This window comes from Gossypium arboreum, chromosome 12 (genome assembly GCF_025698485.1).
Source record: "Gossypium arboreum isolate Shixiya-1 chromosome 12, ASM2569848v2, whole genome shotgun sequence".
Classification (NCBI taxonomy): domain Eukaryota; kingdom Viridiplantae; phylum Streptophyta; class Magnoliopsida; order Malvales; family Malvaceae; genus Gossypium; species Gossypium arboreum.
In genome coordinates this window covers 559,318-576,355 of record NC_069081.1, presented here as the reverse complement: position 1 = coordinate 576,355, position 17,038 = coordinate 559,318, and the positions used below count along the sequence as shown (strand labels likewise).

At 33.2% G+C, this 17,038-nt stretch overlaps 4 protein-coding genes across 6 annotated transcripts; 1 reads left to right on the top strand and 3 right to left on the bottom strand.

Moving 5' to 3' along the window:
- Window positions 1–702: 702 nt before the first annotated feature.
- LOC108457620 (uncharacterized) lies at window positions 703–5,808 on the bottom strand. Its single transcript, XM_017756666.2, has 10 exons — window positions 5,540–5,808; window positions 5,029–5,193; window positions 4,762–4,942; window positions 4,589–4,645; window positions 2,597–2,667; window positions 2,238–2,316; window positions 2,067–2,126; window positions 1,675–1,772; window positions 1,519–1,579; window positions 703–1,294 (listed from the first exon to the last, which is right to left on the bottom strand). The coding sequence occupies exons 1-10, from the start codon at window positions 5,734–5,736 to the stop codon at window positions 905–907; spliced, it is 1,359 nt and encodes a 452-aa protein (XP_017612155.1). The 5' UTR covers window positions 5,737–5,808; the 3' UTR covers window positions 703–904.
- A 777-nt stretch (window positions 5,809–6,585) lies between these two features.
- LOC108457621 (non-specific lipid transfer protein GPI-anchored 5-like) lies at window positions 6,586–7,479 on the bottom strand. Of its 2 annotated transcripts, none has more exons than XM_017756667.2 (3): window positions 7,118–7,479; window positions 6,924–7,034; window positions 6,586–6,826 (listed from the first exon to the last, which is right to left on the bottom strand). In XM_017756667.2, exons 1-3 carry the CDS (start codon window positions 7,440–7,442, stop codon window positions 6,696–6,698), a joined length of 567 nt encoding a protein of 188 aa, XP_017612156.1. In that variant the 5' UTR covers window positions 7,443–7,479; the 3' UTR covers window positions 6,586–6,695. The 2 variants fall into 2 exon arrangements, with proteins under 2 accessions (XP_017612156.1, XP_017612157.1); XM_017756668.2 differs by having other exon boundaries at window positions 6,924–7,031.
- Window positions 7,480–9,932: 2,453 nt separating this feature from the next.
- On the bottom strand, window positions 9,933–10,980 carry LOC108460090 (non-specific lipid transfer protein GPI-anchored 15-like). Of its 2 annotated transcripts, none has more exons than XM_017759464.2 (3): window positions 10,481–10,980; window positions 10,305–10,409; window positions 9,933–10,188 (listed from the first exon to the last, which is right to left on the bottom strand). In XM_017759464.2, exons 1-3 carry the CDS (start codon window positions 10,791–10,793, stop codon window positions 10,067–10,069), a joined length of 540 nt encoding a protein of 179 aa, XP_017614953.1. In that variant the 5' UTR covers window positions 10,794–10,980; the 3' UTR covers window positions 9,933–10,066. The 2 variants fall into 2 exon arrangements, with proteins under 2 accessions (XP_017614953.1, XP_052879605.1); XM_053023645.1 differs by having other exon boundaries at window positions 9,933–10,182.
- A 455-nt stretch (window positions 10,981–11,435) lies between these two features.
- On the top strand, window positions 11,436–13,429 carry LOC108460026 (non-specific lipid transfer protein GPI-anchored 16). The gene is made up of 4 exons (XM_017759411.2): window positions 11,436–12,092; window positions 12,218–12,244; window positions 12,950–13,015; window positions 13,115–13,429. Exons 1-4 carry the CDS (start codon window positions 11,762–11,764, stop codon window positions 13,306–13,308), a joined length of 618 nt encoding a protein of 205 aa, XP_017614900.1. The 5' UTR covers window positions 11,436–11,761; the 3' UTR covers window positions 13,309–13,429.
- The last annotated feature ends 3,609 nt before the right edge of the window (window positions 13,430–17,038 follow it).

The following is a 17,038-nucleotide window of genomic DNA, read 5'->3' as shown; positions in this document are numbered from 1 at the left end:
ACACACAAAATGAAAAGCAAAAGCAAAAGCATGAAATGTCCAGAGAACAAGACAAGCAGAGGCCCACAATCTCATCAAACATCATCCAAGAAAATAATTCGGTCTTTTGTCTAATGGGGCCCATTTCTGTAGGAGGTGGGCCCTTTGAAAATTATCCGTTAGGAATCCCTATTATCTATAAGCTGGGGTTTTATGTAATTTTCTGTAAAATTAACTCTAGGGATGAACGTTAAATCGAATCAAGTAAAATTTTTTGAATAAATCAAGTCAAAGAGTCCTATTTTATCATACTAACTCGATTTTATTTTTTTTGAATCGATTCGAGTGAAATGAAATTCGAGTTGAGTAGAATCGAGTGAAATTGTTCAAGTTAACTTCAAAAAATTAAACATATCAAATTAAAATCTTGTTACAATATAACTAATTACATATTGGAATACATAAATTTGAAACAATATATATTTAAAAACTTTTTCAAAGCAAAATAAATATAAAAAGATACTGTAGTATGAATAGCTTGAATAACTAGTGATGACTATTTTGTTATTTTTTAAAAATTAAGCAACTGAATTAAAACCTGAGTGATTGTTTTGTCGATTAACTGAGTGATTGTTTTGTCACCTAACTCAAAGTTGAATGACTGTTAGTGTAAACCCTTTAATTAAAAATAAATGTCACATGCGAACGAAACAAACTGGTAAATGTAAAAAACACATCAATTTTGCATTTAAGCCATAAAATAACTATATGTCCCTACTTATTACTAAAATGTATATTTGTTAGATTAGACATCCATCAACCAAAAAAAGCTATAATGGAAAGTTTTTGCAATGCCTTAAATAGATTGGGAGATTCCCATAAAACTAATGTTACATGTACCAACATCGTCAATCAATACACTGAATCACTGCTTGCTTTTCCTATCATTTCTTGTTCGCTTTCTGAACTCTCGTTTCTCATCAGAATATTGCTTCTTAATTAACAAATTGCACATTGCTGTTTTTACAGCATCCGCCGCTGCCAAGAACACCTTTTCATCAACTGAAATGCTTCCCTGCAACTTCTCTAGCAGTTTAGCTCCACCGGGTATTTCACTATCCACCAACACAGCTGGTTCCTGCTCTGAAGCGTCGGGACTGCTTTTCTCAAAACCAGAGATGACTTTCACTCGAGACAAAGATGAAACGTCAGAACCTCGCAACTTGGAGGCACCTGTTACCATCCATAATAATCCTCCAGATATACTACTACCAAGGCTTGTAGGAACGAAATTCTCCCCAATGATCGAGACCACCTGCCAAAATTGGAAGTAATCCAGGAAATAATTGTTAGCTGTGCATTTCACTAAACCAGAAAGTTCGGATACATTCAGAGAATATCCGTATCATATTATAACAAAGCTGAGATGGATAAGAAAAATGCGTGCTAGTATGATGTCAAGCAAAAGTAATGAAACTGGTCTTCCGAGGCATGCAAGTTTTCTTTTGTGTATATTGTTGTTAAAGTTGCAGTCTCTACCCTCATAACAGAAAGAGTCCGAGATGAAAGGTCGCAGTTCAACAACATTATTCCTCGCAGACTACAAAGAACAGAATGACTGTTATGATAATTAACTGAATGTTTGGACCATTGAAGGAGAAGACTAACAAGCATATAGGATACTCAGAACCTGACCTTTGAATGGCTACTGCAATAAGGGTACAACCGGGAATTGTGCATATGTCAGTAACAGTTGAACAGTTTCCTTCTGTAGTATCAGACTCAAACTGAGCCTTCAGTAAAGAAGTAAAAAAACAAAGATAAAGGGGTTAACAGCAAAACTAAAATTAGAAACAGTATTCTCAAACTTTCAAAAAAACATTTTTCCTTCTAATGAATGGCACCCCAAAACTGTGAAACCAGACAATTTTTGATATATTTTGGAAGATGGAAAAGCATTAAGTTAATGCAAACATTAAATGTTATTTTTTGTGCAAGAGAAAAGGAAAGAGAGGCCAAGGGATCTATGAACAACAGAGGTGAATGATATTTTCCTTCCCCGAAACATCATGAGTAATGAGAGATACCTTTGCACCAACTGCACAAGTATCAAGGAGGGATCCAGATATAATATCCCACATGCGAACCTGAAGAAGAATACAAGTTGATTGTTTGCTGAAATTTCAACTTGAAAACTTAGAAGAAGACAAAGAAAAAACAACTTCACAGATAACTCAAACAGCATTCTTAATACTCACAGTGGAATCACCGCCACCAGACACAAGACTACCCTGCGGAGAATCTGGAGTGCAAATGAAGGCAAGGCAGGAAACAAATCTGTACGCAATCAAGTTAAATAGAGATTTATATATTCTCAGATAAAAAAATGGACATTTAAGTAAATCGTGATTACTCAAAAGAGTAAATAGGTAGAAAATCAACCTACGAGTCCTTGACTAGGAATCAAGTAAATGCAAGCATACTATTGCTTCTTAATTCCGCACAAGTTTTTCTTCAAAGATAGTGTTTTAAACCAAGTAATGGTATATAGTACCGTTTAATATGTACAATATCAAAGCTATGCAACAGAAACATGTAATCGTAAAAACTCACTCACTCCGTATGACCAAGACAAAAGCTTTGAACCTCATGAGCTCCATCTAATGGCTTCTTGGGAAACACTGTAACCTGCCGATAACAAAGTGAACATGTAACATTGTGTTATGCGCCTTCGCGTAGGATCTAGTCACAGGTCTAGACGAGAAAGAATTCTTGCTTCAACCTATGGTTACTCAAAAGGCAAATTCGTCCTTGACTGAACCCCCTCTCAAAATAACGTTTCTTTTGATAAAATAATTGCTTACCTCTTTATTTCATATTGGCAGCCTTTTATAGACTGTTAATGACAAAGGGAAGAGTCCTAATTGACATAAAATAGAATTAATAACTTAGAGTTTATGAAGGAAATAAAAACCTAATATAATAGATAAAATAAGTAAAACTAAAACTATTAGTAAAACCTAATATAATAAATAAATAAAACTAAAAACTCCTATTGCAATTAAAGTGTCCATATCATTACTCCCCTTCTCGAAGTTGAGCTTGTCCTCAAGCTCAAATTCAGAATAAACTTCAGAACTTATCCAAAATCATCTATCTCATCATCATCTTGCTTGCCTTCAACATCTGGCACTTCTATCCAAAATAACCTTTTACATTTGTGTCCCATGGAATAAGACTTGTCAGAATTATAACACAGCCCTTTAGCCTTTCTGTCCGCCATTTCTATCCGTGTCAATCTCTTAATTAATGGTGCGGAAGAACCTATTTTGCCGTTGTTCCCTATTGGTTCTATTGTTTGTCCCCCTCCCTTTGCAATGTTCTTAGTTGTTGGAATGATTGAATTGCTATCAGTGTTTTGGGAAGTTGGCCAATTTAGGATGGCTCGAGATGACAGTTTGGAAGAGACATTTTGTTTACGTTCCAATGTTCGAGCCATATTCATTGCAACTCCAAGGTTTTCTGGTTGTTGCATCTCAATATCAATTCTAAGTTCCTCTATCAACCCGGCAGTAAAGAGGTTTACTTGTTGTTGAGGTTTAAGATCAGTAGTCCTAGCCAATAGTGATTGAAATTGACGTTGATATTCCTCTACAGTCCCAGTTTGTTTCAAGTTGGCAAGTTCTCCCAAGGGATTATTACTCATAGGTGGACCAAACCTTACATGACAACACTCTTTGAAGCGCCTCCAATCAAGATTTGCCTCCTCTTCTTCCATTTGATCAAACCACAATTGTGCCTCTCCTAAAAGATGGAATGATGCTAAGCTTACTTTGTCTTCTTCGTTGGTTCATTGATTGCCAAAAAAAATTTCGCATCTTTTCAACCACCCTAAAGGATCTCCAACACCATCATAAGTGGAAAATTCCATCTTAGAGTATCGTGGCACCATGCACCCACCGTGTTGCAAGTCTAAATTCCTTTTCCTGCCTCCGCTACTGCCCTATTCTTCATTATTCTTCTTTGAATCTACTTTCATTATCTTCTGGACCGAAAGAGATAATATCGCCATCTGCTCCTCTAATACTTGTTGCCTTGTAGCCATTTGTTCCATGAAAGCCTCCAGCTTGGCTGTCAAAGTCTTTTCGTCACCCACGATAGCTGGCTCTGATACGAAGTTGTTATGCGCCTTGGCGCAGGATCTAGTCACAAGTCTAGACGAGAAAGAATTCTTGCTTTGACCTATGGTTACTCAAAAGGTAGATTCGTCCTTGACTGAACCCCCTCTCAAAATAACGTTTCTTCTGATAAAATAATTGCTTACCTCTTTATTTCTTATTGGCAGCCTTTTATAGACTGTTAATGGCAAAGGAAAGAGTCCTAATTGACATAAAATAGAATCACTAACTTAGAGTTTATGAAGGAAATAAAAACCTAATATAATAGATAAAATAAGTAAAACTAAAACTATTAGTAAAACCTGATATAATAAATAAATAAAACTAAAAACTCCTATTGCAATTGAAGCGTCCATATCACATTGGTGCTTTATCAAGCGAACAACTATCATGGTTATAGAAACTAGAAAGGTTAAGGCATGATGGCTTACACGAATTTTAAAATCTCTGTCAGCACTGACAATAAAATGTCCATCAGGTGAAAACTCCTGCAAATAAGACAGGATAATAATTTGGTAACTAACAAGCAAAACATGCTAAAGCCAGTTAAAGGGGAAAGAACGAAAAACGGTGGATATCAAGAATAAGATTGCTAATCAATTACCAGGCTAGTAATGATACTACAATAATGAGCAAGCAATGGCACTGCCTTCTTGTTAAGAGGAGCTTGAGTTTCATCAACCCCTGGAAGATCCACTACCCAAACCACTCCAAATTTGTCAGCAAAACAAACATGAAGACCATCATTGCTTATAGCAACTGCACTCACTCTCTTCTCAGAACACCTGTCATACATCATATTCATAATGCCTCACTAAAATGAAGCAAAAATTTCCCCCAAAAAAGGAAAGTTAAGTGTTTATGAACTTACACAGTAGCAATACAGCGCCAAGACTCGGTAGACCAAACCTTGACAAGCTTGTCATCTCCAGCAGATACAAAGAGTTTCCCATTTGCTCCATATTTAATACCTCTAATTGAATCATTATGTGAAGCCCCGCCTGCCTCATCCACCAAAATCACAGCACAATCTTCTCTGCCAACGCTCAATATTTTCTTTTAAAACTACAATATTCATTTCTTTATGTTCCTTTTGGAAACATAGGTTTTAAAATTTGGATTTGGATTTCATTTTATTATAGAAATAGCAAGAGTGTAATGCATATATTATAGAGAAATTAGTTGAGATTCAATATATTACATATTTGAGAAATTATGGTGAATATTATATTGCTAACTATTCTGCCGCTCAATTTACACTATTTTGAAATTAAATTCTAAATTCTAAAATTCAACTTTTCGAGCGCTACCTATTTGAGTGAGCAAAAAGTCAACTGAATATGAAAGCAGGAAGATAAGAGAAGGGAAGATGAAAGGCTTACAGGAGATTGAAGACACGAAGGTCCGACCCGACAGCGACTGCAACTGAGTTCCGGGTCGGGTGGACGGAAATAACGGCGGGTGCGACCTCCATGTGTTTATTGTTTTGCTCAGATTCTTCCATTTGAGAATCTTCGTGTGTATTGTTGTCATTTTCACACTCTTCGATCCGAAAATCCTCCATTTGTGCTCCTTCCATTGAAAGGTTTCTTGTTTTTTTTAGGGTTTTAGTTAATGCCGGCTAAACGGTTTAAGGTTCCCAGTGGCATTTCAAGTTATTGGGCTTTTTGGTTCTTCTTGGGCCCGACTGTGACCAAAGTTTTCAAATTTCGGAGATTTTTACAATATTAATATTTTAAAATATTAAATTTCAAACTATTTTTAGAATTAAGTTTTAAGAGAATGAATCTTGAAATTTCTTCTTTGGATGTGTCATTTAGAGAAATAATTTTTTATTTCTTCATCATATAAATTGTTTTTCAATTTTTTTATAGAATATAGTTTACAAAGTTTATTTTAAAAATATTTATAGCCATGTAAGAAAGTAAAATATATATATGTGGAAAAAATTAAAATATCTTTCATCAAATTAAAAGGTCTAATTTTTTTAAAATTCTAAAAACGTGTAACAGGAATGACCAAAATGATAGAATTATGTAACGTGAAACTTAAATTGGAAATTTTTATTTTGGGTGCCTAAATTGAAAAATTTTTATAGTTGGATGACTATCTGTATATTTTATCCAAACTTAAAACAAAAAAAATACATAAAAATTAATATTTAAACTAGTAATAAAAAAAACTTAAAATTACCCTAAAATAATATATTTTCTAATAAATAGCATTAATAAACATAAAAGAATAAAAGAATTACAAAAGGTACAAAATTTTTTATTGAAAACTGTATTGATGGAAAGAGGTGGAAGGCTACAGGTTTCAGAATCCATAAATCGTTTGTGAATGTGATGTTGTCATGTTGATTAGGGTTGGGTTTCATTTTATATCATTCATGAATGATTTCTTTTAGTGAATGGGAACAAAACTGTAGTCATATAGCAATGGAGTCTCATATTTCCATTAAGCATACATCAGAAAGCAGGAATACAAATGGCTACTGTCTACTAGTAGGTAAAGAAGCTCCTGGTTCACATAAAATGCTTAATATAAGACGATAATCGATACGTATGAAGCAATTAACAGAGTGAAAAGAGTAAGAGCAAGCGGCTTGTCCATGATACTTCCATTTGATATGCTGCCTTCTGTTGTAGGGACTGTTTTAGACCCAGTTCCTGCATATTTTTTCATGTGTTCATAGGATACCATTACCACCAAAGCATAGAGATTAAGCGGATGAATATAATGTAACAGGCTTTAAGTTCTATCTACCTGAAGGAATGCTCGATGATGTAACCGATGTGTCAGGCGTCTCATCAGAACTATCAGCTGAAGGACTTACTGCAGAGCTCACAGGGGGAGATGCTGGACCGTTGGCAGCTGCTAAACAACCGAAATTTACTTATGTCAAAGATATTTTATGTTATCTTTCTTCGGGAATCCTTTTATGTTAAACTTGACCTTACCGTTACAACTGCTAACTGGTGGTGTTTGCACATTGCAAGCACCAGGGAGTGACAGGGCTCGAGTCTGGTTGATGGTAACACCAAGCGATGAGGCCCCACCATTGAGCACCGAGCAAAGACACTGAGGCTGCGATTGAACTACGCTCGAAAGCTGAGAGCAGCAAGTCGATGATGGGGTCGTCGTCGAGTTCGACGTAATGTAGTTTAAACACGGGGCTAAACCCAAGAGCACGCTGGTACAACCTGACTGAGCCATGGCTTTATAACCACAAAGCATGGTCACAAAAACCAGGGCAAGACCCAACTCGACATTTTTTAAAGCCATTTGGAGGTTCAGTATGTAGCAAGGAGATGTTTGTGTCTTCCCAAAAGGGAATGGTAGCACATATATAGCACCTTTCATGGCAAAAGATCATACTATTAGTTGCATTTCGGGTGGCCAACTTTTTCTAAATAGGGGTGATTTGGTTTAACAGTTTTAAGAACCTCAACCATACTTACATGGCAAGTCTTTAGACTAGGAATATATTTACACTGCTACTTAAACAGCTAAGCTTTAGTTTCTTAAACAGAAGGGGAAATCATGGTAGCCCAAGTCTTGAATCAGTTGGCCAGAATGGTTGACGTTAAAAATTTTTCCACTTTCCAGGGAAAAGTGATGTCTTCAGAACCATATCACTTTTAAAGGAAATGTTTAGAAGAGTGCCTATTGACACCTTGTTAAGATCATCCCTTAATCCTCAATCCCATTCCCCAGTTACCCAACATATCAAATAGAAGAAAAAACTCATGGTTTTTATGTGACTCATATTTAAAAGCTTTCTTCTTAGATGAATGTAAATTTTACACTTTTGAAAAAGTTAAATAAAAAAGAGAGTTACAATGTTTTAACCTCGGATTGATTAATTCAATTGATTAAATTGATCCAAAGAAAAAAAGATTAAATTAATTGATCCCTAAATCACTTGAAACCGAATTAAAGAAATCAATTGAATTAATTTTTTAATTTTTAATAATTTATTTAATTAATAGGAGGTAAAGCTCTCACAATAGTTTTTTCATCTCAAAATCTTACTTCTTAATATTAAATTCAACTGGAGTTGGTAATCTGTAACACTTTTGATGCTTAATTACAAATGTGTTAAAATTATTAATTAAAAATAATTTTTTTAAAAATAATACAAATATGTTAATATCTAATTACAAATATTTAATGATTATATTTAATTATTTAATATAGTTTATATATTCTAATTAAATTTTATAAATAATTTAAAATAAGCTCGTTGAGATTCCAAAAACTCCAATGCAATAAATTTTTAAGTTTGATAATTTAAAATTAAAATAATTTGATAATTTTTTAAAATAAAACTATAGAAAATAATAAGTAAATAAGAGTTACTTATCACTTAATAAAAATATATTAATTTAATTTAATTTAATATTATATTATCCTATAAAATTACATTTAAATTTTGATTTTTGTTTAAAATAAAGTGAAATATTTAAAATTAAGAATAAAATGTAGAATTTTTTTATAATTTAAAATCTATATTTATCCAATAGTCTAATTAATTTTAAGGAATATATCAAATAAATTTTAAAACTTAAATTCATTACCTCAATTTTCAATACTTACTTTTTTAACATTTAATTTTTCATTTTATCAAATAGCACCTAAATATTTAGGTTTTTTTATTACTTAAAATTTCAAATAACTTTATTAATTTAATACATTATCATATTATCAAATTCAATATGTATTTTATTTTTACAACTAAAATTTTTAAATTTTAATTTTTTAATTTTAATATTTTGAATAAATGTTTTTAATATTTTCATTTCCTTTAATAATAAAAAATTTATATAATTATATATTAATTAATCAACATATTTAAATATATATATGAATAACGTACATATATTTTAGTAATTTTAATATTTTTAATTATTTTTAAATTTCCAAATATGTTATAAATTCCATTACATACAAACATTATTCTAATGTTTTCAATGGTCAATTTATTCTTCTCATTATAATTTATCTCATCGCTATCATTGCGGTTAAATCCAAACACATATCATATTATTAATTTTAATCTTACTGTTATAGTAATTAATCTCACTGTTATCATTATTTTCAATATCATTGAAACTAATTTCACTGCCATACAAATTAACCCTAAGTTTTCAAATATACTTTCAAAGGTTTCATTATTAGGTCAATATGGTAATATAATCATGTTTTTGTGAAATGTTGTTGGGTTTTTTTCACAGGCGAAGAAAAGAAAACAAATGGCTCTAATTTCCTCTCTAAAAAAGAAAACTTGGCAAGAAAACTCTTTTAAAAGAAAGTTAAGAGAAACGGTGTAAGCTTGTATTAAAAGTTTTAGGACAATTCACGGCATTGTAGTTCACATGTCAAGATAGCTTGCATCGTAATTCGCGTGTCAAGATAGCTCGCGTCTTGTGTGTCTGCGAGTCGAGTCTATTCATATTTGGACAGTCTGCCAAATAATTCACCAGCTAATAGTTCACCTTTTTGGCTTACACTTTGACTGTCTGTCACATTGGCTTGCACTTAGACTGACTACCATTTTAGCTTGCACTTTGGATAGTCTGCCACTTTGGACTATCCGTAATGCTGCATGGTTGACCAACTTTCAACAAATGTCTGTACACCTGCTCAATTAACATTGTCATTGTATGGTTTAACTAAAGTAATTATTTTTGTTTTGGCTGTTGAGTTAGATGAGAGCTTTTCTTCTTCCATACTTGATTTGGATTAGTTAAGCTAATATTTTGCAAGAAACAATTAAGGAAACTGAGACTGGAAGGATTCTTATTGATTAATCAAATTCAAGCAATGTAGTACAGCAACACTCTTCTTATTGGAAAACAATAATCATACCCCCCAAAAAAACATCAACCATCAATCAACTCTGTAACTCAGAATTTGGCCACGGTTGCAATGAAAAAGATAAGGCAGATAACTGAATGAAGGGAGGCTTTTGCTATGCTTGCATCCGACGATCCCACGTCGATCGATGGGACAGACTTAGATCCTGTTCCTACATATTTATGAAGCAATAACATGAAAACAAGTCCCTTAATCATGTCACAATATATGAACTTTTGTTTTCTTGGTATAGTTAATTGATGACCAGAACAATACAAATGTGTGTACCTGAAGGAATGTCTGATGCCGATGGTGTAATGGCACTGGCGTCCTCAGATGGTGAACCAGAAGGAGATGCTGCTGGTGCAGTTGAAGGTGTTCCAGATTTTCCACCTGGGAAAATTTATATAGTTGGTATTGTATTAATCATATAAGCATAAACCAAAAGTTAATGAAGAGCTTACCATTACACTGGCTAAGTGATGGATTTTGAACCTGACAAGAACCAGGGAGTTTTAGAGCAAGGGTTTGGTTTATAGTAATCCCCAATGAAGCCCCCATGCTGAGCATGGAGCAAACACATTGAGGAGATGATTGAACGACCGTCTTCAGCTGCGAGCAGCAAGCAGATGATGGGGTGGACGTATTTCCAGTAATGTAGTTAAGGCATGGGGTTAAGTTGGTGAGTGCCGGAGTGCAGATTTGAGCATTGGCTCCTGCCCATAGCATTCCCATGAGGGCTAGAGTTAGACACATTTGAAGTCCTATTGAAGCCATTGCTTGGTGTTACAACTTTTGTCTGCGTATAGACACTGGCGAAAGTCAAATTGTTTGATTGGATTTGGAGACTTGGGGTTTACTTCTTGAGTGAACAAAAAAGAAACAAACCAAGGTTATATAATAAAGTGAGGAAAATAACAAATGGATTTGGTATATTCAGATGACCAACTCTTACTAATTATTCAGAAGCATAACCAATTAAACCAATCTATTTTTCCTATTTTCTTTCTAAAAACCTTCTATAACTACAATGAACTCAACTAAAATGGAGTTAAACTAGGTTGAAATCCTGTTAAAATTTTTCTTTTAAATTCAGGTTTATTATAATTTTATTATTTTTGTTGCATATATTTTTTAATTTTAAAATATCACACTATCAAATTTGATAGAATAATTTTAAAGTAAAATTAATAATTCAACCTAAATTTTAAAATTTTAAAAATATATAAACTAAAATTTAAATTTAAGACTCATATTTAAAATTAATTCATGAAACCTTGGAAAGATTGTGGGAGATTGTTATGGTTTACTTGTATACTACTAACCATTAAAACAAAAAGCATTTCAAATGGACCATATACTGCTTGACCATTGGTGACGATAACATGCCTACCCTTGTTTTATGTGATGGTAGGAAGAAAGGGCTGCTATGGCAGCCAAAATGAACCGAGTTGTTGATGAACATAATTAAAAAATAATAAAAAGAGGAAAAATATAATGGCAAAAATCCAAGAGTTACAACTAACACGTAAAACTACCTACCATGAGCTGCCTTTGGTTTCATCATATCATAAAAAATTTTATTACTTCATTGATGAAATTAGTTTAAAGTAGTTGAACTCCAAAACCCACTTCAAAACTGCCTGTTTTCTGCTTGAACCGTCTCAAAGGTTCAAACTATAAATCTTTCCTAATTCCATGGCTTTACCATTACTCCAAGCTCTTTCAAAATCACTGAGAAAGTCATGGAAGGTTTCAAGGTTCTTCACCTCATTGCAATACTATCAACCCTTTCGATGGTTTCGGTTAATGGACAGATTTCTACAGCCTGCAGTGCCTCAATGATCTCCAGCTTCACCCCATGCTTAAATTTTATTACTGGGAGCAGTGGGAATGGCTCATCATCACCAACACAAGGCTGTTGTAGTTCATTGAAGTCGCTTATGAGTACTAGCATGGATTGTGCTTGTCTTATTATTACTGCTAGTGTACCTTTTCAATTGCCCATAAATAGAACCCTGGCACTTAGTCTGCCTCGAGCTTGTAACATGGGTGGTGTACCAGTGCAGTGTAAAGGTGCAGAGCTTGATTTCTCTTGGTTTTATATTATAACTTCGACTAATTAGTCTGCCTCATATAAAATCCATCAATTTTTAATGAGATCAGTGACTCTCTAACACCTCATTTCTTGCATTTTGCAGCTTCTGGCACTCCTCTACCAGCTCCAGGTAACGTTTTTGAAGTTTTCTTCTACATATTTACAGGATCATGTTCTAATACCCCTTTTTAAATATGCATCAAACGAGGATGTTGATAGGTGACTAAGATGAGTGGTTCACCCTGTGTAGGACAGGGCGGAGAGCTGTCTAGTAGGGTGGTCAAAGTAGGAGATAGGAAGGGGAAGATAGTGCTTGGAGTTAGGTAGTAAGAGAGGAGATGTATATTGCTTGGCTTTGACCTTAGGCCCTGAGTCTTATATCCATGTCGTCCCTTGTCTCGACACGCAACATGTCGGGTCACTATTGGTGAGTCAAGGGCAAGTAGTCAAATGGTCTAGTGTCATAGGCTTAGGTAAAGTGGCGCTATGACATGTTCTATGTCATCCTAAATAATCCTAAATAGTACATCGTAATAGTTAAGATATAATATGATAGTTAATGAATGTGTTCCGTTTGTTAAGTAAGTTATAAGGCAAAGGATTCTTACGAAGAGTTCCTCTAAGGATTTGCATGTACTACTCATGGGTATTTTTTTTTAAAGAAATGCTTGGTGGTCTATTCGTACTGCTTGGGGACTTAGCCACCCCGAGGAGTGTAACACATAAGGTTAAACAATATTGTGAAGTGTATTAACAACGAATGCTTTCACCTATAATCAATCACGTATTCATTGGCTACATTAACATAAACTAATCCGAATAACATTTTTGGCAGGCCCTGTTCCCTTTCTACTTCCACCAACTTTGGCACCAACAGCCGCATCTCCCTTAAGTCCAGAAGGTGAATATCTAATCAAAGTATTTTCATTACCATAATCCCACATTTTAAGAAACAAGGAATTTATTTTTCTAAAAGGAAAATATTGTTGTTTCATCACAGCTTCCAAAGCTTCAACACCAGAATCTGACACTCCCCTGGACCTAGCACCTGCATCGCCACCAGAAGCTCCCTCGGCCACAATGAATCCTGGGATTAGACCAGTATTACAGCCATCGGCATCTACTCCATCTTACGTTTCCCTTCCATTGGTACTCACACTATTGATTGGTACCACAATTTTCAAGTTCAATTAAAGTCCAAATTGTGTTCTGCATTATTTGTTGTTTTAAAGTCCCTTTCTCTGTACGTGAGTTTATTTGACATTCATTTGAATTGTATCTTCAACATTAAATAAATATATTTAGCATTAAGAAACATGAACGCCTAGTCAAATTAAACAATATTACTTGGGAAACAATCCATGCACTATGGCACAACCTAAGTACTTAACTTGGAGGGATATGAATAGATTCAATGGTGATGATGAGTTGTCACATTATCCAACAATCCCCTTAGAAAAAAGAAAAAGATTTTAAGACAATAGAGACATAATTCTCCATGATGCATTTATCAAACAAATAATATGGTTTCTTCTATCGATATCCACAACCAAATGCACCCCACCCTCATCAATCTTGTGAAGAATGGTGATGCATGTAATCAGTGTAATAGGGACTTGCCATAGCCTGCCAAAAGGATATGACAAAGTAATAAATGCGGGAAATTTTTTTTTAAAACTTTTATAATTGATAATAATGTTAAAAATTAAGCAAATTTAATAACAAAAAATTATCATTATAAATAATTAATAGATTTTATTCAAAGATAATATTTTATTATCTTGTGCAAATATATTAGTACGAGGTACATGTGATATGTTATATGTTATTGTTTTTAGTTGTTTTGTCAAATACAATAGTTTTTAACAATAAAGATGGATAAAATTTTGAACGAAATGACCAATTTACTCTCTAATTTAATTTACATATTTTATTTTTTGACATAATTTGATCTTTCTATTTTTATAATGTTATTAGTTAGTTTAAATATATAATACTATTAACTATTTCGATAAGAATGTTTATGTTTATTTTTCTTAAGAATAATATTTTAACAAAAAATTATTTTATCACGAAGAGTTCAAATCAATGGTTTTTTAATCCACGTAAACATTTTTAATGTTATTTTTATTGTTACATTAGACCTAAATTTTTAAATTCAAGAAATAGAGATTCTAAATTTCAAAAACTAAAATAAAAATAAAATATAATTTAACTTTCGAATTTATATTTTATAATTTGACACAAATTATAATTTGACACAAATAAATAGTCAATAAATACTAAACGAGAAAATCATATTAACTAATCAATTAAATATTTGTTTTCATACCCTTAGATATAACCCAAAAAAACTCAATTCCGAATTGACTTCATGAATCACCAACAATTAAAAATGTGGTGAACATGGCCTTCAGATCTTCAGTTTGACACTCTCCCAACAGAGCTATCCCCGCTCATATATGATCAACATTTTTGCACATATAAATCCAATTTGCTGTTTCTCCAATGAGATGCCTAATTCAATCCTCTTCTCCCTTGACTAGAACTGTTATACAGACCAACTTGATTTTCAATTTAGAGTGATACAGATCACGCCGTAGATACATTGATGCCAAATTTTCGTTTCACAACATTAAGATATTATTAGATTTTACAATCAATTGTAGCTGATTAGATTTTCCGATCACCTAGAAATTTAGAAAGGTTGATAAAATTGGAAGGATTTAATTTTTTTTTAAAAAAAATTGATATTTGAAATGGCAAATGATGTGAAATGGAAGTGAAATGTGAAATAAAATATGAAATTGTAGAATGAGTTGAGAACGTTGATTGATTATATTCAATGAAACCATGAATTTGGAAATTGAGATGGAATGTGATTTGGAATTAATATTATGAAATTAAGTAATAATTGACATTAAATTAGAAATCGATATATATATATATTTGGTATAGGGATGAATTGATATGAAATGGGAATGAAGTTTAGATGATTTTGTAACACCCCAATCCCGTATCCGTCGCCAGAATAGGTAAAGGGGCATTACCGGACTTGAAACTCATATCAGAACAGTAAAATTTTTTTTTTTGAACATTCCTTTAGATAAGTACTAAAGACAGTCAGGGATACAATTTAAACTTCTATAAGTACACATTCAAAAGATATCATTTTCACATGGCTTATATATATTAACCAAAATATTCTTCGGCCATTGGTCTATTCTATACATGCCATAAAATAATTCAAAACATAACAGTAACAAGCAGTGGATAGTGATAGTGTGACTAGTTGCTGACGATCCCCGAGCCTGTAGCTTCAAAATGAAATCTATAAAACAGAGGAAACAAAGTAAACGGAGTAAGCATTACAATGCTTAGTAAGTTTTAAGCAGTGTCAACAGATAACAATCAAATTATAACATAGTTGTTCGTATTTTTATTTCACTCTTCCTTCGGGCATACCATCCCTTCACCGAATATGCACATCTCATCATATACAATAGGCAGATAAACTTTCACATAAAAGTGAGCTCATATGACATAGATATATTGTATAATTTCACATAACCTCTCACACTGATCCGATGTCACATAATCATAGGAATAGTCTCATAGATTGCTCACGTATGCATCACATAACTACCTTATGATTTAGTTCAAATCAAGCTCACATATAAACTTGGAGCACATACCTGTTTAACCTTTCGCATTGAATATATTTATAAGCAATTCTTATTATGAAGTCTTATAGCTTTAACCTCTACTCGGATTATCGTGAGACCTTTAGCTCGATGAAATCTCCACACGAAGTCATGGGTCTTAACCCAGACATAGTCACCACATATGGTCATCTGGTCTTTAATCCCAGGTTTACATCATAGAGTTTCATGCATATTTATTCACATGTTACAACATTCACATCGACTATCATATTTGTAATTCATTTACCTCATCAAATATCTAATAAAACACACCTTCCGCCGTCTGTCATTTGGCCACAATATATATATATATATATATACACATCTCATACATATCTCACATTAGCCATTCGACTTTACCTCATATCCATCTCATACACGTTTTGCATTAGCCATTCGGCTTTACCTCATATCCATCTCATACACATTTCGCATTAGCCATTCGGCTTCGCCACATATATACACTTCCACGTTCATCACATTGGCCATTCTACCTTATCACATATATGCATGTTCACATTCATCACATTGGCTATTCGGCCTTATCACACATATGCAAGTTCACATTCATCACATTGGCCATTCGGCCTTATCACGTATATGCATGTTCACATTCATCACATTGGCCATTCGGCCTTATCACATATATGCATGTTCACATTCATCACATTGGCCATTCGGCCTTATCACACATATGCAAGTTCACATTCATCACATTGGCCATTCGGCCTTATCACGTATATGCATGTTCACATTCATCACATTGGCCATTCGGCCTTATCACATATATGCATGTTCACATTCATCTCATAAAATCCTAAATCAAAATATAAATTTTCATGTATTCACATCACAATTATCCAAATATACTTCACATACCACATATACTTTCACGTACACACTTTGTCTTGGCTGAATCTACATCTATCATTTTCCAATGAATAATTCAATTTCATGCCATACTATTATTTCATATTCGAATACTTATAAACTTACAATTTCACAAATTTTAATATCAAAAATCCATCTAACACTCATATATCATTTTACAATATCACAATTTAGAATTCACGTATGGGTTTAATCAATAGCTTATGAGCAACTAAAACAAGTTTTATCCATGTTTACAACATAACCACAAATTCTCTACAAGCTGTTTTTCCTGAGCAACAGTCGTTAAATTATTTGTAACTGGGGCTATGAAATTCCAAATTATGTGC